General features: G+C 40.6%; 1 protein-coding gene across 3 annotated transcripts in view; it reads right to left on the bottom strand.

Moving 5' to 3' along the window:
• Positions 1-2,064: 2,064 nt before the first annotated feature.
• The window catches only part of DHRS9 (dehydrogenase/reductase 9), a 35,087-nt gene continuing 15,972 nt past the window's right edge, over positions 2,065-21,179 (bottom strand). For all 3 annotated transcript variants that reach the window (XM_003309299.5, XM_063790551.1, XM_009443644.5), the window contains exons 2-5: positions 16,331-16,702; positions 14,638-14,896; positions 6,298-6,461; positions 2,065-2,688 (exon numbers count right to left, since the gene is read on the bottom strand). In XM_003309299.5, coding sequence (XP_003309347.3) covers positions 2,465-2,688; positions 6,298-6,461; positions 14,638-14,896; positions 16,331-16,702 — 1,019 coding nt within the window. In that variant the 3' untranslated portion in view covers positions 2,065-2,464. The remainder of the gene's footprint in view (positions 2,689-6,297; positions 6,462-14,637; positions 14,897-16,330; positions 16,703-21,179) is intronic.

Below are 21,179 nucleotides of genomic sequence, written 5' to 3'. Positions count from 1 at the left end.
AAGTCTAGGAACCCATGCCCAAGATGCCTGATATAGTGACTGTCTGATATCCCCGTCCCCCCTTTCTCCCTACCACACGTCTTGTGCCTCTGTAGAGACTTATGCCTCTATGCCCCCAACACCCCACCTTCTCATGTATTTTTAAAACCTTTAAAAATTGCTTAGGTGAATATATTTGGTATTATTTTGGAGTAATATCACACCTGGTGACATTTGTTTTAAGGAGAGAATTTTTTAGTTGGATGAAACAGGGAGTTACCAAATTGTAGCTACTGGAAGGAAAGAACAAAGAACTCAGGTCTAGGCAAAACAAAAGAAAGAACACAATCAGGTAGGCCCAAGAATATGACTGAAATGGTTAGAAGCTTGGCAAAGATAGTTCCTTCAGAGTCTAAACATCTTGGTAGCCCTGGGAGGTCTGGAAAGTCAGGGAGCAGCTTGTCAAGAATTCTAAAGCAGTGAAATGAAGCCAAGATGTGAATTCAAGGTGAGGAGGGGCCCCAGCAGACAACATTGGTGAACTTTACCTCCAAGAACAGACTATGGGGTGGTTAACTGCAACAAGAAGAAACCAGAGATCTACAAGTGAGCTGTCTCTGGGGCTAGGTCCAAGATGGGGATGACCTCACAGGCAGGCAGGTTAGCTAACTTTGCCCGAGAATTCTTCCATCTCATTCTTGCTGTGATTTTTTTTTCATTTTGGTGCAAAAATGATGAGTATATCCTTCTTCAAAATTATGAAATGTATATCTAAGTGGATTGACACCATTTGTAATTTGATTTTTCACTCACCAATATGTCGTAAACTTGAAAGGAGAAAATTACCTCATAAGCAGATATTTCTGGAAAGGTGATTAAAAATGAATAGAATTACTAATACCTTCAAATGGACATGGTTTCAAGCAGCAGATATTAAATATTTTTTCTTTTCTTTTCTTTTCTTTTTTGAGACAAGGTCTTGCTCCATCTTCCAGGCTGGAGTGCAGTGGCATGATCACAGCTCAATGCAGCCTCAACCTCCTGGCTCAAGTGATCCTCTGCCTCAGCCTCCCAAGTAGCTGGGACTACAGATGTACACTACCATGCCAAGCTAACTCTTTAGTTTTTGTAGAGACAAGATTTCACTATATTGCCCAAGCTGGTTTTGAACTCCTGGGCTCAAGCGATCCTTCTGCCTTGACCTGTTGGGATTACAGGCAGACTTTCTTCGCAATATGTTAAGCATGTGTGTATATGCCTGTGTGTGTGTGTGCACGTGCACACTTGCACATGTGCATTAGCTAATTTCTCTGCCTCTTTACACCATATTATTATGCAAAACATGTTGCATTCTGCCACTGCAGGCTTCTTCTTGTAAATAGTCTACAAACCTTTGCGAGCAGTATTGGCTATTGGAATCAGGAAATGTCTGTTTAGGGAACTCTTTCTTTTGGATGGGGTGTGGGCCCAGGGTCTATTCAATTTAGAAACATGAATATAAGCAAGATGCAGATCTAATCCCACTGTAACTGTAGACTAAAGAGAGCCTTTTTATTTAGCTCTATATCTTCATGGGGCTTCAAAGACCCTTCAAATGCAAGATTTCCAGCCATCTCAGGTGTAAGTTGTGCCACATGGTCTGGGTCTTGTTACTTTTACAATCATCAGAATAAACTAACCAAATGTAACATTTTTCTTCTTTTGGAATGATTAGTTACTATGTCATTACATCTTTCCACCAGAAAAGTGTGTGCATCAATGTTCTTAGGGGCTTGAACAGGATGTTCACCTCCATAGCTCCCTCTAGGAAGGCTTGTCTGAGTGTTGGGGAGTCTCTCTTCATATATATATATTTAGGTATATATTCTTTTTTTTGCAGTCCTCTTATTCCTTTTCCTATCTTTTTCTTTCCTTCTGTTTGCAGTTCTATCTAGTGTTTTACTGCTGCCCTTAGCTTATACCCGTGTCACACAATGCTTGATCACCCTCCCTTTTCCTGTCCTTTTCAAAGCTTATCAGAACTGAGCTTTGGTCCTTCAGAGTCATCCTCAGCAAGGTAACAGAACATGTCTATCCACTCATGAAAATGTTTGACTTATCTTTTAATATTTAGATAAGAGATGATACTTAACATTCACAAGTTACTGTAAATGCTGGGGACCATAAGCATGGGGCAGGCCACGGTAAAGATCATTTTGAATGAGCAAGTCTTTCAATTTCCCTTACATCACACCAAGCAGGCAAAGCCTAAATACAGGGCAGGACTTGCCTATGTGATGTACCATTCCAGCCCTCCTTTTCAAAGAAAACTTGAGCAGGTACCCTGGGATACCACCAGCGATGGTGGGACTCCCTTTTGCAATCCAAATAAGCACGATCTAAATGAGTCCAGGTTGGAGCAGATAAGGAATGGGGTTGAAAAGGAGATGTGTTCTTGAAATCGGCCAATTTCATAGCCTGGAGGAGACATTTGTGGTTAGCTGAGTCACACTGCCTTGGGATTAGCCAGCTCTGCTTTCTGTTTCAACAATAAAAAGTCTTGCAAAGCTGCTGGCATGTGAGACAGAGGTATCCAGAAAATCTTGGCATCTTTTCCAGCGGCATAATGAGTCTTAGGGAAGAGACTTGTTAGAGCGTGGTCCATGCACTCTACCACCGGAGAGAGGTCCATGTTCACATAGGATTTATTGCCTTTCAGTTTGTCTAGACCTAAAAAGAGACAAAAGCACATTTACTCTTTGGTAGAAGGGGAAAGCAGAGTGGAAGTCTAGGGTGCAAAGGGGAGGATGGATACAAGGGGATTTATTCTGAATTGTCCATTATAATTGAGGCTCATTTTGAGGATTTACTATCTATTCCTCAGAAAATGATATTGCAATGCTTTCTTTAGACCAGCAGCTCTCAAGATTGGGTTGGCAGCAGATTCTTCTAGAGAGCTCATTAAAACCCAGGTTTCTCGGTTCCACCTCCAGAGTTTCTGACTGAGGTATGAGGTGGGGCCCAAGAATGAGCATTTCTAACAAATTTCCAGATGATGCTGATGCTGTTGGTCCAGGGATCAAACTTTGATCCCTCAGTGCTTTAGAGCAATGAGGAAACGATACTTCATAAAGCCCATGAGGCCCCTAAGCCTAGAAAGTTGTATGTTTGATTTCTAATTTGTTTTAGGGGATTATGTGTCTAGAGAAAATGTGGGTTGCACATGTGCTTGTGCATGTATGTGCATGTATGTGCATGCATGTGTGGATGTAATTGTGCACTTGTATACTTGTATAGGCTTCTATAATCTGTAAATAAAGAGAGAATCATCCCCAAATGTACTGACTCAGGAAGCCAAAAGGATCCCAGTTCTCATGCAAATGAGATGTTTGAATAATGACCGAAGATACCTTTAGAGAGGCAGGGATTTTACAAGGGATTAGTGGTGGTTTAAAACCCCAGTCTTTTCAATACATGGTATTGGGAAAACAGTATATCCACATGAAGAAGAATGAAACTGAATCTTACACCATATAAAAAAATCAACTTAAAATGGATTGAAGACTTAAACATAAGACCTGAAATTATAAAACTGCCAAAAGAGGCCTCGCATGGTGGCTCACACCTGTAATTACAGCACTTTGGGAGGCTGAGGTGGGAAGATCACTTGATCCCAGGGAGTTCAAGACCATCCTGGGCACCATAGTGTGACCTCTTCTCTATTAAAAAAAAAAAAAACTACTAGAAGAAAACATAAAGGAAATACTTCTTGACATTGGTCTGGGCAATGATTTCTTTGGATATGACCCCAAAAACACAAAGCTAAACAACAGCAAAACTAGATAAGTGGGACTGTATCCAACTAAAAAGCTTCTGCACAGCAAAGGAAACAGTTGAAAGAGTGAAGAGAAAACATACAGAATGGGAAAAAATATTTGCAAACTTTATATCTTAGGCACAGTTAATATCCAAAATGTATAAGAAACTCAACAGCAAGAAAAGAAATAACCTGATTAAAAATGGGAAGAGAATCTGAACAGACTTTTCTCAAAAGAAGATACAAATGGCCAACAGGTATATGAAAAAAATGTTTGTCACCACTAATCATCAGGGAAATGCAAATTAAAACCAAAATGAGATATCACCTCACATTTGTTAGAATGGCTACTATCAAAAGACAAAAGATAACAAGTATTGATAAGGGCATGGAGAAAACCTCTTGTATACTGTTTGTGAGAATGTAAATTACTACAGTCATTATGGAAAATGGCATAGAGATTTCCCCCCCAAATTCAAAGTAGAGCTATCATATGATTCTCACATACTTTTAAACCATACCTGAGCTGTGTCTTCTCAAGGGAAAGTCTATGATGTTAGATCTTTCTTTCAACTTCAAGTCCCACTGGCCACAAGTTGTTCAAAGAACCTAATAAGTCTTAGTGGCTATTTTAAACTCCTACTATCCCAGCTTGGGAAATTAAGAAAAGATGACCTTCAATTTGTGGTCTACTTTGGGACCGTGACTTTGGCTGATCTCCAAGTCCTGACTTGAAAACTCTAGTGAGAACAACCAGTGTAAAACTGAGCTCAATGCCTTTTGGTATTTCTGAGACAGAACACATGAACCAGGAACCAAGCCAAAAATAATTGGAGATGGAAGTCAGTGATATATTCAAAGGCATTTAAAAAGTATCGGTATCAATATCAAACAGAGAAAGCTCTTTTAAATGAGGGGTTTTGTTTCTGAAGTATTAAGTTCCATCTTAGATGGAACCTACATAGAACCTTCAGAGTCAGGAGCTGAAAAGTAGAGTATTTGATGGCAGTGGCTCTAAACCTATAGTGACATGTCAGCACTAAGATGTTTGTAAGACCAGACATTTCAGTTGATATATAGATAATGTGTGTACCTCTGTGTGTGTGCATGTGTGTGTGTGTGCATGTGTGTGTGTGTGTGTGTGTTTGGGGTAATGGTGGTTGGAGGAGTCAGTCATTTTAAAAACCTCTCCAGGTGGGTCTGACTTGGCTTTCGGCTCTGCCTTGAAAACTCCTGACCATGAACCTTGCCACGGTTGACAGTCTTACCAAGTCCACTGATCAAGAGGCCTGAGCACAGTTTGGAGGGAAAGAACTACCCATAGTTAGGTGGAACCCTGCTCAACTCAAAGCAGGAGGTCAGTGAGTACTTGAGGAATATCAAGTAAACTTTAACCGACCCAAGAAGTTTGTGGCGGAGGGGAAGGCCTGATAACAGGAGTGTAACCAAAGTCCTTAATGCCTTGTTCACATTATAGTGCCATGGCCAAGCATAAATGGCAGGGTCAGGCTGCCTGGGTCCAAATCTAGCTCTTCCACTTACTGGTGGTACAATTTTGGTAGGTTATTCTCTATGCCTCTATTTCTATAAAATGAAGACGATAATAGAGTTTTTTGGGGGATTTTAAATGAGTGTCCATGTAAAGCACTTAGAATGGTGACAAGTACATAGTAAATATTTACTATTTGTTAGTCGTCATTATGTCATCTTTATTATTATTCTCCCATCTCTGACTCAATCTCTTGACCAGGAAGGCTCCTGGTGTCTTCCGTCTTCTCCTCCATGTGTTCCTGCTCCAGAAAGTTTCCACCCAAGTAATTATTTCCTGTCCTTTCCTCTTATTCAAACCTGACCTGCCCCATTAGGGCTTAACCAGCAATGCTCTTTTCCTGGTCTAAATTCCCTGGGGAATTAGAAACCACACCATCTAGCACCATTTCTGGGCTGTTAGATTACACCTAAGAAGTAAAGGATTAATTTTATTGTGTGCTACATTGTTTCATTGTTTTACATTCTCGCTTGGTTACTTCTTGTTGTCAGCTAGATTGTAAACTAAAGGTCAGAGGCTGAACCTTTTCCATCTTTTGTAACCACCATAAATCCTTAATGCCAAGTGTACAGCTGGTGCTTGAGGAAAAGAGGAGGTATGGCAAAGGTGAAGACCGTGGCTCGACTTGCCTTCCTGGGCTCAGGTCCAGGCATGACTAGGAGGTGTTGTGTAATCTTGAGCAGGACATTTCACTTTCTCAAACCTCTGCTCGTTACTCTAATAGTTTTTGAGGAGTAAATAACATAATTCATAAGACACTTAGCAGATAACTTGGCAGTTTGTAATTGCTCAGTAAATGTTTATAAACAGAAGCAAGAGATGACACTGAAATTAATAGGAGATCCCTGATCCATGGTTAAGATCCTTATTGGGGTATTACTCAGAACCTTGTTATTTCATCTGTATTTGAATCTCCTTCATGCTGTTCAGGACAAAGAATTCTAGAGGACATTGGCACCGCCCAGAAACTCACTTTTTTCAATGTAACCTTCTCCATATTGTTGTTTGATGTCTGGAGACAGCTGCTCCCAAATGGCGAGTTTTTTTTCAATTACCTTTACTGGATCTGCCAAGTTTGTTTTGAACAATCCTGGTTCAATGCATGAGACGTGCACACCAAAAGCTTTCATGTCCCGTCTGTGAAAAGAACCCATTGAAGATGTTTAATCCGGGTTTGTTTAGAAAATATTTGCTATTTGAGTGACTATTTTCTCACGAATCTTTTCATGGAATCACAGATTTGGGTGCATTTGAAAGAAATGTCTTATTCTCTCTCCCTTTCATTTTGCAAGTGAGGAAACTGAGGTTCAGAGTGGTGAAGTGAGGACTAGTTAACGGCAGGACAGGAAAGGGATCTGGGTGGACACCACCCCCAGTCCACTGTTGTTCTTCCTAGAGTGTTCTCCACGCTCTCATCATTGACTAAGTGGACATCCAGGTTATGAACAGGTTTCTTATCAGTACTTAAACCACCTTATGGTGAAATCAACTAATGATAGCCTGGATGGACAAGTTCACCTCCATTCTAGCAACGTAAGGAGATTGCAGCACAAATGAGGATGTGCTGAAGGACACAATACGATAATCCCTGATGTGACTAACCTGCTCCCTATGCTGTTGAGCAAGTTTTGTTTTGTTTTATTTTATTTTATTTTATTTTATATCATGCTGCAGCAGAAAACTAAAAGCCTACTCATTCTCTAGGCATCAAGGTTTTACAGGAATCATGGTGCCCCTTTCTTTAAAGCAAACCAATATACAGATGTTCCATGACTTCAGGTGGGGTCACATCCTGATAAACTCATTGTAAGTTGAAAATATCCTATGTCAAAAAATGCATTTAATATACCTAACCTGTCAAACATCATGGCTTAGCCTAGCCTACATTAAACGTCCTCAGGACACTTACATTGGCCCACAGTGGGGCAAAATCATCTGGCCACACAGTGCCCTGCAGCATAGCAGTTCTTTGCCCTGTGATTGCAATGGCTGACGGGCAGCTGGGGTTTACTGCCACCGCACAGCATCGCGAGAGAGTATTGTACATATTGCTGCTGGTAAAAGATCAAAATTCCAAATTCTAAGAAAAGTTTATAATGCATGCATCTCACTTTCACACCATTGTAAAGTTGAAAAGTCATGTTTAACATTGCAAGTCAGGGACCACCTGTACAGCAAACCAGTATATGAATAGTCATTTCCTAAATTTGATTTATTTTCCTACCAGGAATATATAATATAAGGAAGTATTTATTCATTTTATAGAACTCTTCACCATAAGATTTTTTAAAAGCTCTATTAGTGGACTTAAAATGTAATTTATTTTTTCTTAGGTTCTGCTTTCTAGCAACGTTATTATTGTAAAGTTTGAAATAAATTTTACTAAAAATGCCAGTTAGCTTGACCTTGAAATATTCCAAAAGGTATGTGACTTGTACTAAAATTAAAAAAGATTATTTCCCAACTTACTTTTGTTTTATTCACCTGTTGCCCAATTTCCTCTAGATTGTGGAAGTAGCAGTGCCAAGAGGCTATTTAGGAAGACTTTTCTCCCCACCCACTCATAAAAACAACGTACTAGGGACAAGTGGCCTTACGCCCTCCAACTAAGCTTACCAGGTAAGTAAAAACCATATTAAATCAGTATGCATGCTGGGAAAATACAGTTTTAAGGAGCCCCAACCCTCTCTCAAATGGACTGCTGCCCCTAAACCCTCCTATATATAGAAATTGTGACGCCGACACTGGATTGTGGCGCACCTACATAACACCATTTAAAATACTAGTTCCATGATTCATTTAAGAAAAATACTCTTTATTGACTACTATTAGGCATGGCATACCTGCATGGCAAAGCTCACAAACCCTTCAGTTGAAATCTTTTTTAAAAGTGAGTAAATCTCTAATTACATATACTACAATTTTATTATGATACTGCTGGTTGTAGAGTGGAACCAAAGGTCAACCAAAGAGACCAATGGAGGTTTTTTATGACCTTGCTACTCAAAGTGTGATGCCTGAACCATGGGCAGCACCTGGAGCTTGTTAGAAATGCAGGGTCTCAGGCTCCTCTCCAGATCCACTTAATCAAAATCTGCATTTTGAAAAGATCCCCAGGTGATTCAAATGCACATTAGTTTTTTGGAAGAATTGTTCCAATATTTTTGTGCTTATTTCCTAGGAGAATCAAACTTGGCAACCTGATCAAATGGCAAAATGAAGTTGCTCTATCTTTATTAATTTCAGTGGAGTAATTTTAACCTTTTATTAGTAAACTAAACCTAGGTCCATGGTATAGATCATAAACTCTAACATATGCCTTCAACAAATAATAGTCAAATAAATAAATGGGTGAATCGAAGGAAAAACTATAACTAACTTTGTCTTCTCACTTGCCTATTGTGGCACCACTCAGCTGAATATCTTCCGCTTGCTTCTCTAGTCCTTTCCTCCACCCTCTGTCTGCACCATATCCTGGGAATCTTACCTGCACTAAGTATACTCTGGCTTCTGTTGAGTTCAGTCTATTGAAAGTGCCAGTGGGGGATCAGGAAAGAGGTGAGGGGGTCAGAGTAGTTATCCTCCTGTGGTGTCAACACTGGTTATTTTTATCCCTTAACTGAAGACAACAGCCTCTGCGTCTCCAGGTTCTGGAAACTGCCCTGTCTCCTTGTCCCTTCAGTCCTCTGAAGAGAAATACCCCTACTGTCATTAGCCCCTAGATTCTATACTTTGAGATTTCAGTAGATACCTCACACATGTTTATAAGTCCTTTAAGCATACTCTGTGCCTTTTACCCAGTTTTAATGTGTCACCATTTCCTGCCAGAATCTTGACTGAAAGAACCCCTTGTACTTTAGGGGATTTGAACTGATGGTGATAAGTTCTGGTTCCAGGTAAGATGAATTAAGCACACTTCCCCCAGTCTCTCCCACGGAATGAAGCTATAAAGCTTGGACAGCATGCTTGGAGAAGCTATTTAAGAACTAATGGTTTTCTACTGAAGGTTTAAATAGGATGGTACTGTTGTGTCTGCAACTGACAGTAAACCAATGGAGAAGCCTATTCTGATCTAGCCTCTCTATATGACTCCCTAACTATCTGACAAACTGACCAGTTGAATATAAATTCGCTGCCACTCTGAGCATCATGTATTAAGGCAAAAAGTAAAAAGGATTTAAACTTGGGTTCAAATCTCAGTTCTGCCACTTACCAGCTTGGTGACCTTGTGCAAATTAATTAAACTCTTTTAGTTTTAGTGGCATCATCTATACACTGGGAATAACTTAAAGTACTAAATAGGGTAGAGGTGGAGCAGGATGGCCAAATAGAAGCCTTCATTGATCATCCTCCCCACAGGAACACCAAATTAAACAACTATTCACGCAAAAAAACCTTCATAAAACCAAAAATCGGATGAGTGATCACAGTCCCTAACTTTATATCACTTTAACTTTATATCACTTTAACTTCATATCACTGAGAGAGGCCCTGAAGAGGGTAGGAAAGACAGTCTTGAATTGTTGATGCTACTCCTCCTCCACAGACCAGCAGCAACTGTGTGGCATGGAGGCAGAATCTGCGTACTTGGGGTGGGAGGGAGAGCGCAGTGATTGTGGGACTTTGCGTTGGAACTCAGTGCTGCCCTGTCACAGTGGAAAGCAACACCAGGCAGAACTCAGCCAGCACCCATAGAGGGAGCATTCAAACCAGCCCTAGCCGGAGGAGGAATTGCCCATTTCAGTAGTTGGAACCTGAGTGCCAGCAAGCCTCAACAGTGTGGGCTAACGTGCTGTGGGGTTCTAAATAAACTTCAAAGGCAGTCCAGGTCACAAGGATTGCAATTCCTGGGCAAGTCCTGGTGCTGTGCTCGGAGACAGTGGACTTGGGGGGCAAGCAACCTAGTAAGATGCCAGCTTGGGCAGCCAGGAGAGTGCTTGTGCCACCCCTCCCCCAGCCCCAGACAGCACAGCCCACAGCTCTTGGAGAGACTCCTTCCCTCTGCTTGAGGAGAGGTAAGGGGAGAATAAAGAGGACTTTGTCTTGTGACTTGGATAACAGCTTAGCCACAGTAGGATAGGGCACCAGGTAGAATCCTGAGGCCCCTATTCCAGGCCCTACCTCCTGGACAACATTTCTAGACTTGTCCTGAGCCAGAAGGAAACCCATTGCCTTGAAGGGAAGAAATTAGTCCTAGCAAAATTCATTACCTGCTGACTAAAGAGCCCTTGGGCCCTGAAAAATCAGGAGCAATACCCAAGGTACTCACCATGGGCCTTGGGTGAGACTCAGAGACATGCTGGCCTCAGGTGTGACCTAGGACATTCCCAGCTATGATGGCTATAGGGGGAGACTCCTTGTGCTTCAGAAAAGGAGACGGAAGAGTAAAGGAGATGTTGTCTTGCAGCTTAGGTGCCAGCTTGGTTTGACTACAATGGGGTAGAGCACCAAGTGGGCACTTAGCATCTCCAATTCCAGGCCTTGGCTCTTAGATGGCATTTCTCAACCTATCCTGGGCCAGAGGGGAGCCCAGTGCCCTGAAATGAGAGTCTCAACCCTAACAACATTCACCACAAGCTGATTGAAAAGCCCTTGGGCTTTGAGTAAACATTGGTCATAGCCAGGCAATACTTCCCGCAGGCCTGAGGTGGTAGTAGCTATGGTGAGAGACTCCTCTGCTTGTGAAAAGGGGAGGGAAAAGTGGGAAAGACTTTGTATTGTGGTTTGGATGCTGGCTCAACCACAGTAGAATAGAGTACCAGGTAGATTCCTAAGGTTTCTGACTCCAGCCCCTGGCTTCCACATGGCATCTCTGGACACCGTAGGGAGAACTTGCCACCCCGAAGGGAAGGACACAAGTCTTATTGGCTGGCTTCACCACCTGCTAATTGTAGAGCCTCAGGGCTTTGAGTAAACATAGGCAGTAGCCAGGCAATATTACAGAGGGCCTTGGGTCTGACTCAGTGCAGTCCCAATAATGGTGGTCAGGAGTGCTTGTGTCAGTCTTCCACCAGCTCTAGGCAGCTCACTATATAGACAGAAGCTCCACTTGTTTGGGAGAAAGTAAGGGAAGAGAACAAGATTCTTTTCCTGGTAAACCAGATAATTCTTCTGGATCTTATCCAAGACCATCAAGGTGGTACCTCTTTGAGCCTACAAGAGGCACAGTCTTACTGGGCTTGGGGTGCCCCCTAATGAAGATATGGCTTCAGGAAATAAAAAGTTAGATCACAACAGCCAAGTCCCTTCAAATACCTGGAAAGACTTCCCCAGAAGGATGAGTACAAACAAGCCCAGACTGTGAAGACTGCAATAAATACCTAACTCTTCAATGCACAGACATAAAAAAAAAAATCCACAAGCATCAAGACCACCCAGAAAAACAGGACCTCACCAAATGAATGAAATAAGACACAAGAGACCAGTCCTGGTGAGACAGACACATGAGACCTTTCAGACAGAGAATTCAAAATAGCTGTTTTGAGGAAACTCAGTGAAATTCAAGATAACACAAAGAAGGAATTCAGAATCCTATCAGATAAATTTGACAACGAGACAAATAATTAAAAAGAATCAAGCAGGAATCCTGGAGTTGAAAAACGCAATTCACATAATAAAGAATGAGTCAGTCTCTTACCAGCAGAATTGATCAAGCAAAATAAAAAAATTAGTAAGCTTGAAGACAGGCTATTTGAAAACACACAGTCAGAGGAGACAAAAGAAAAAAAAAAAGAATGAGGCATAGCTACAGAATCTAAAAAATAGCCTCAAAAGGGCAAATCTGAGTTACTGGCTTTATAGAGGAGGTAGAGAGAGAGAGAGATGGGGTAGAAAGTTCATTCAACAGAGAACTTCCCAAACCTAGAGGAAGACACCAATATCCAAGTACAAGAAAGTTAAAGAACACTAAGCAGATTTAACCAAAAGAAGACTACCTCAAGGCATTTATTAATCAAGCTCCCAAAGGTCAAGTATAAAGAAAGGATCTTAAAAGCAGCAATATTTGTTTGGAGATTCCTCAAAAACAAATAACATACAATGGAGCTCCAACCCAATTTGGAAAGGAAGAAGTCAAATTATCCTTGTTTGCAGATGATATGATCTTATATTTGGAAAAACCTAAAGACTCCACACACATAAAAACTATTAGAACAAATAAATTCAGTAAAGTTGCAGGATACAAAATCAACATACAAAAATCAGTAGCTAACAGCAAACAATCCAAAAAAGATTTCTATTGCCAACAGCAAACAATTTCTGTATGCCAACAGCAAACAATCCAAAAAAGAAATCAAGGAATTAATTCCATTTACAAGTTAAAAATAAAATAAAATGCCTAGGAGTTAACTTAAAGAAATGAGAGCTCTCTGCAATAAAAACTATAAAACATTGATAAAAGAAATTGAAGAGGATACAAAAAGTGGAAAGGTATTCCATGTTCATGGATTGGAAGAATCAGTATTATTAAAACGTGCACAATACCAATAGCAATTACAGATTCAATGCAATTCCTATCAAAATACCAATGACATTCTTTATAGAAATAGAAAAAACAATCCTAAAATTTATATAGAAACACAAAAGACTCAGAGTAGCCAAAGACACCCTGGACAAAAACAAAACTGGAGGAATCACATTACATGACTTCGAATTTTCTATAAAGCTATAGTAAACAAAACAGCATGGTACTGGTATAAAAATGGACACATAGACCAATGGAACAGGACAGAGAACCCAGAAACAAATCCATACATCTACAATGATTCGTTTTTGACAAAGGTGTCAAGAACATGTATTGGGGAAAGGATAGTCTTTTCAATAAATGATGCTAGGAAAACTGGATGTCCACAAGCAGAAGAATCTCTTGTGCATATACAAAATCTCTTACCATATACAAAAATCATATCAAAATGGATTAAAGACTTAAATCTAAGACCTCAAACTATGAAACTACTACAGGAAAACATTGGAGTAACTCTCCAGGACAATTAGCTGGGCAAAGATTTCTTGAGTAATATGCCACAAACACAGGCAACTAAAGCAAAAATGGACAAATGGGATTACATCAATTTGAAAAGCTTCTGCACAGCAAAGGAAACAATCAAAAAAGTGAAAAGACAACACATAGAATGGGAGAAAATATTTGAAAGCTACCCATCTGACAAGGAATTAAAAATCAGAATATATAAGGAACTCAACTCTATGGGGAAAAGTCTAATAATCCAATTTATAATGGGCAAAAGATCTGAGTAGATATTTCTGAAAAGACATACAAGTGGAAAATAGGTATATGAAAGGTGCTCAACATCATTGATCATCAGAAAAATGCAAATCAAAAGTACAATGAAATATTACCTTACCCCAGTTAAAATGGCATATGTACAAAAGACAGGCAATAACAAATGCTGATGATGATGTGAGAAAAGGGAATCCTCGTACACTATTGGTGGGAATGTAAATTAGTACAACCACTATGGAAAACAGTTTGGAGGTTTCTCAAAAAACTAAAAATTGAGCTACCATATGATCCAGCAATACCGCTGCTGGGTATATACCCAAAAGAAAGGAAATAAACATATCAAAGAGATATCTACACTATCATGTTCGTTGTAGCACTGTTCACAACAGCTAAAATTTGGAAGCAACCTAAATGTCCATCAATAGAAAAATGAATAAGGAAAATGCAGTATATATATACAATGGAGTACTATTGAGCCATAAAAAAGAATGAGATCCTGTCATTTGCAACAACTTGGATGGAACTGGTGGTCATTATGTTAAGTAAAACAAGCCAGGCACAGAAAAACGAAGTTCCCATGTTCTCACTTATTTGTGAGAGCTAAAAATTAAAACAAACTCATGGAGACAGAAAGTAGAGAGATAGTTACTAGATGCTTGAGAGGGTAGTGGGGGTGAGAGGGAATGGTTAGGGGGTACAGAAATATAGAAATATAACTAGATGGAATGAATAAGATCTAGTATTTGATAGCACAACAGGGTGACTACAGTCAACAATTTATCACAGATTTAAAAATAACTAAAAGAGTATAATTGGATTTTTTGTAACACAAAGAAAGGATAAATGCTTGAGGTGATGTATACTCCACTTACCTTGATGTAATTACTATGCATTGTATACTTGTATCAAAATATCTCATATAACCATAAATATATATACCTACTATGTACCCACAAAAATTAGAGATAAATATGGTAGACTTTTTGAAAGGTACTAAATAGGATGTCTTGTACATAAGCATTCAGTAAACGTTTGCAGCTATTGTTTCCTAATAAGTTGATTAATTTGATTTACCTTAAGCTGTCATTGAAACCTTCCACTGCATATTTGGATGGAGTATAGCCCCCTCCAACGATTGCAAGGCGACCTCCAACACTGGAGACATTAATAACTCTCCCTTGAGCTTTCTTGACCAAAGGAAGCATATTTAGTGTCACACTGATGAGTCCAAACAGGTTCACTTCAATAGGTTCTCTGTAGTCCTCTAGTGTCAGCCAGTCAGTGGGAGCCAGCACACCGGGAACACCAGCATTATTGATCAGACCCCAGAGACCTAGAACAGAGAGGAAGGAAAAGAGGTGTGGTAAGATAGTACTTATTTGCCACCTTTGATGAAAATACAGCCCCTGCTTTGCACAATGGTGCCATTTCCTCCTTGAAGTCATTTTCCTACTCTGAAATACTTCGCAGTTTTGGGAAGTGATAGCAGAGAGGGTGGGAGGCTAAACTGAAATAGTTCAAGTTCTCACTGTTACTCTATTTCTGGTTCTGAATGTCAAATACTGAAACTCTGTGAGTGAGTCTTTCTGCTTTTTAATCTCAGATGTAGAGTAAATTGATCTATTTTTCTTATTATACTGTAAGTTTTAGGGTACATGTGCACAACATGCAGTTTGTTGCATATGTATACATGTGCCATGTTGGTGTACTGCACCCATTAACACGTCATTTAACGTTAGATATATCTCCTAATGCTATCCCTCCCCCCTCCGCCCACCCCACAACAGGCCCTGATGTGTGATGTTCCCCTTCCTGTGTCCATGTGTTCTCATTGTTCAATTTCCACCTATGAGTGAGAACAAATTGATCTATTTTTCCTGCCTTGCTAGATAGTAAGGCCAGAGAATATTTATATAATGTTCTGTATGGACAAAGAGTGATATCAATCTACTTCACATTTATTTTTGGTTAAGAATTCAGTCATTCACTTGGCTTGTTTAAAATGGGAAACATTTAGTATTTTTAAAGGTGTTGGAATTCAAGTGTTAAAAATCGAAGCCTTATCAAATCATTGCTTTTGAGCTTCAGAGTCTCAGCTACATGATCAAGATGTACTAGAAAAAAAATTGCAAACATTTGTTTTTTCCTTTGTGAATCCTAACATCTTAATCCATGAGAATGTTTCACACTTCATTCAAAGCCAATAAAAATTCTTCTAGTTCAGAATACAGTCACCATAGCAGAATCTATTGCAGAATGGACATCCAAAGGCTCGCTACTCTACCTTAACTATGTAAGACACTCATACTCAAATTCTCAGGCCATTTTCAACCTTGCCCATTGAAAATGTGTGAGCTTTAGAATCATTTTGCAGGGAGAAGTGGGTGCCAGGTATCCAGATGGCAATTTGGGAATTGCCCCCATATTCTCCTGTACATTTTAGTCTAAATTCCTTTGCTGTATATGGGGCAGGGGAGAATAGCCCTTTACAGGAGAAGACCATGGAAAGTCAATACTTTCATCTCAGCCCTGAATTCACCCACTGAGACTTAGGCCCAAGGGTCTTCTGGGCTGTGTTTCTCATGCACACAGACAGCCTGTACTTGGAACTACTCAGAAGCTATCCTAAGATTAGAGAAGTACACAGCCGGTATTTAGGAAACATTTTCTCGAAAGGCCATTTAAAACTTGAGCACGTTTTATTTAGCTTTGGTTACCTCCCTATCCCCTATCCCTGTCCCATCCTACCCACCTCCATGTCTCTCACCTTTTTCCCCAACTTGGTTCTTCACCCACTGGGCAGTCCTCTTGACATTCTCTGGGTTGGTCACATCCAGAAGCACAGTACAAAGTCTCTCTGAGGTTTCTGCCTTTAAAGCTGTTGATCCTGATTCAGTCAGACAGGCAGCGATTACATGAAATCCCTTTTTATCAAAAGTTCTGGCTGCCAAGTTTCCAAAGCCCGAGTCACATCCAGTGATAAAAATGTACTTATCAGTGATGTCTTCAATCTTTAGTTTTCCTTTACGAGTCCACAGAAAACCACAGAGGATTAGGAGGCCTAGCACCCAAAAGAGCATTTTTCCCCCTGTGTGTAATAGGTACACTCCTTTCTTGTATAATACAAGAAGATGGTGTCCTGAGTGTTCAAAGTGAAAAAGAAAATTCAAATTAGAACTACCAAGGCATTATAACCCAGGACTGATGAATTTGAGATATTTTAATGCATTTGTGTGGATAAATAGAAAGTTAAAGAAACAATAACTCTTATTTGGTTGTTTGTTGGGAAGATGGCCATCTAAATGATAAATTGTTCCTCTAAAGTAATGCAAAAACTAACCAAGTAGTATTCAGAGAAATTAAATGGAAGAGAGGGAGAGGGGAGCCATGGCAAAATTGACACAAGCCATTGAGTTGCCACGGCCAGCTGGAGCTATGTGGAGTGATGGTATTAATCTCAGGAGTGAACTCGTCTATCAGGAAGACAGACCCTCACAGTAAAATCTTACTCTTGCTAGTTCATGAAATTCCACTGCAGAATGGGCTTAAAATCTATTAGAAACAATAATTCAATTTTAATTGTTCTGTCAGACTCCCAATTATCTTCAAACTGTCAGGAGAAGAAGAGCATTTTTTGTTGCCACTAAGATATTTCCAACTTGGCTTCCATTTTCTTATTTTAAATGGGTTAATGTCAATCTTCAACCCAACTCTGAGATCATTACACCCCAATGCAGATGAGTATTAAAGTGGGAGGCAACAAGTGAGTTCACCAAGAAAGGGCAAGATAAATGGGAAGTGACTGAGAGGGAAATGCTGGCCAATGCACCATGTCCCAAACCAGACTCCCACATCCCCAAATTCTGTCTTCTGTGAACACCAGTCTCCTGTGAGAAAAAAATCACATGGACAAAGGATAAAGCCAAGCAAATGTATGCTGTAAAACGGAAGCTTTGACCATATGTGCAGCAGAACTACTTGGAAAATTAATTTTGTCAGGGCTAGAGGTAGCCTAGGGCCTAAAATCAGGCAGGTAGAGGGCTTTCTTTCCTTTTTCTTCAGAAGCCTGCATCTGCGTTTCCCCTCAGCATATATTACTCTTACCATGGGGTACTGGTGCCAGAGAAAAGCAAGCCATCCAGAAAGAGGAAGTGAACAAGAACCTGAGGGTTATGCCTGGGTGCCAAGGCTGTATGGCCAGCTGCCTCAGGTCTGAGTACCATGGGCCCAGCCCTCCACACTCAGTGATGGGGCAGCCCAAGAGAATGAGATCATCAACTCCCTCCCCACAGAGGAGCAGGTCTGTGTTGGCTCTCTGAGCCTGTGGAAGGGAGAGGGGCTAAAGAGAGAACCACATGTGGGAAAGACCTTATTTTCTTCCTCCATGACCCAAAAAGCTTCCTCCTGTGTCCACGCAATATCTTTGCCCTTAATCTTGACCCACCCTGAGACTCAAGAGGGGCTTTAAAATGCCTCACAGAGGACGATCAATAGGCCCTGAGTTGAAGTTCAGAGCTTGTGGATGCTTTTGGAATCATGGCTGTTCCTGGACACTGAATTCAAAAAGGAACTGAGAGGCCAAGCGAGTTTATAGACTTTAGACTTTATTTTCTTTCTTTTTCTTTCTTTCTTTCTTTTTTTGAGATGGAATTTCGCTCTTGTCGCCCAGGCTGGAGTGCAGTGGTGCAATCTCGGCTCATTGCAACCTCCACCTCCTGGGTTCAAGAGATTTTCATGCCTCAGCCTCCTGAGTAGCTGGGATTACAAGCACCTGCCACCATTACAAGCACCCGGCTAATTTTTGTATTTTTAGTAGAGGTGGGGTTTCTCCATGTTGGCCAGGCTTGTCTTGAACTCCTGACCTCAGGTGATCCACCTGCCTCGGCCTCCCAAAGTGCGGGGATTACAGGCGTGAGCCACCACGCCCAGGCTGGACTTTATTTTCTTGCAATTATTTCCTAATTTTTCCTTTGAATCCTTTTCAAAAATCATTTACTTTTTTCTGCTTGTAAAAGTAATTTATCCTCAAGAAAAAACATAGAAAAAAAGAAGATAGTAATGATTATAACACTTGATTCAATATTTTAGTGCATTTTCCCCATTTTCTTCTGTATTTGTAAAGTTTTCTTTCTAGATCAAGAAATATAAACATACACACAGAATTTTAAACACCACACACACAGACACACACACACTATTTTTACTGCTGTTTGAGAAACAGACTATTTCAGATTAAAAAAAAATCAATGTAATGTCTTCTTCACTTCTCAAGAAAATTTTGGGCTCTGCTTTTATCTTTCTTCCCCTAGAAGATCTATAGCTAAAGAAAAAAAAAATGATAAAAGAATTGTCAGTTCAGCCGGGCCTGGTGGCTCACTCCTGTAATCCCAGCACTTTGGGAGGCAGAGGCGGGCAGATCACAAGGTCTGGAGTTTGAGACCAGTCTGGCCAACATAGTGAAACCCCATCTCTACTAAAAATACAAAAAATTAGCTGGGTGTGGTGGCGGGTGCCTGTAATCCCAGCTACTCAGGAGGCTAGGGCTGGAGAATCAGGCAGGAGAATCGTGAACCCAGAAGGTGGAGGTTGTAGTAAGCCGAGATCATGCCATTGCACTCCAGCCCTGGCGACAGTGCAAGACTCTGTCACAAAAAAAAAAAAAAAAGTCAGTTGATAAAAATTAAGTCAGAGGAATATAAAAATATGTTAAGTTTGGAGAACCTACTTGATTCTTGTGGTATAGCTACAGCTATTTCTGAAGTAGTCAACTTTTTAGATTACCATGGCTTAATAATTTGGTATAGTTTTTCCAACTCTTTTCTGTGTAGGAGTTATAATTTGTTGCAAATCAATGTCCACGTAGCAAGATTTCCCATTCTCAAATACATTATAAATGTGTAATTATGGGAGGGGAAGTGGTATAACTAACTCTTGCAAAATTACATGTTTAAACCTTTTAAGGAAATTTTGTATCTACAAATTCAACTAATATAGCGTTTTGCTCAAATCTGGCTTCAGTAAATAATCACCGAAAGGCGAAATGTTTAATATATTTTCTGAATGGATTCTGCAGCTTTCATTGCAGTCTAAACTCCCAGGGGAATTATTTGAAGAAGACAAATATTTGTGGGGTTTTATGTTCTCTAGAGCAGAGAGTTGGAAGTTTTTGTGTTGTCATTTTTACCAGGGGCATGCACGAGGGAGTCACAGTAAAATAATGTCATACATTAGTAAGGCACTCTATGCTGTGCTTTCACACACAGGTCTCATTTTGTCCTCTCAATAGCGTTTTGAGTTAGAGAGGGCATATTATTTGCCTTAGAAACTGGCTCAAAGCAACAAAGTGATTTGCCAAGGTCACTGGGACTAGAGTGCTGTGTCCTTCCACTATAGGAGACAGATGAGGGGCTCTGGGGACTGGAGCACTCCACTGTGGGCTGGGCTGAGAAGTGTCCAAGCTGACAAGCTGAGTTGATAAGGTCGACACTTCACACCTTGTCCATGATTGCTGAGAGGCAGGGATAAAAGTCCACTGGCCAAAAGCAACATCTGACATCTGAAATAGTTGTGGCTACAGAGTCATCTCCCCTCATAACCTCCTCTGTTATAGTATAATAACTGACACAAGGTCCCAGAGGGGAAAGTAGATGAGGGAATGGGGGAAGGGAAGCCACAAGGAGGGTATGTTTCATGCATGTTCCTGTGCATGAAACTGGGTTACCAGCCCCTAAGGGATTGAATTCAGTTGGATGGATGATTTGGGCATCTATGAAAGCTTCTCAGACAAAGGGGTGCCATTAGAACTTTGAGAGAGTCTGTGGATAGAATTCAGGGGTTTCTACATTTGGATGGGAAAAAGATCCCATCTTTTTTTTTTTCCTAAACTGTAATTGAAGTTTAGCACAATCTTCAATTACAGAAGAAACAACAAACCGCAGTAGTATTTGTATTGCCTGTGATTTTGTTACCAATAGAAATAATAAATATTTTCATGTTACATTGCATTTGTTGGAATTATCTCAAAATATGATTAACGCTGATTACTACTTCAAAATTATGGTGGTTATTGTTCCTGCCACCATGTTAATAAAATAAACTTATAAATATTTGGATGTATTTCAATACAGTAGTTTTCTTTTGTAATACTATGTATTTCACTTCAAGTGTTAAAAAAGTTATTCTCGAGGGGAGGAGCCAAGATGGCCGAATAGGAACAGCTCCGGTCTACAGCTCCCAGCGTGAGCGACGCAGAAGACGGTGATTTCTGCATTTCCATCTGAGGTACCAGGTTCATCTCACTAGGGAGTGCCAGACAGTGGGCGCAGGCCAGTGGGTGCGCGCACTGTGCGTGAGCCGAAGCAGGGCGAGGCATTGCCTCGCCTGGGAAGCGCAAGGGGTCAGGGAGTTCCCTTTCCGAGTCAAAGAAAGGGGTGACGGACGCACCTGGAAAACTCGGGTCACTCCCACCCGAATATTGCGCGTTTCAGACCGGCTTAAAAAACGGCGCACCACGAGACTATATCCCACACCTGGCTCGGAGGGTCCTACGCCCTCGGAATCTCGCTGATTGCTAGCACAGCAGTCTGAGATCAAACTGCAAGGCGGCAGCGAGGCTG

The sequence above is a fragment of the Pan troglodytes genome, chromosome 13, assembly GCF_028858775.2.
Source record: "Pan troglodytes isolate AG18354 chromosome 13, NHGRI_mPanTro3-v2.0_pri, whole genome shotgun sequence".
Taxonomy (NCBI): Eukaryota; Metazoa; Chordata; class Mammalia; order Primates; family Hominidae; genus Pan; species Pan troglodytes.
The sequence above is the reverse complement of the archived record's forward strand: the minus strand, read 5'-3'. Positions and strand labels throughout refer to the sequence as shown.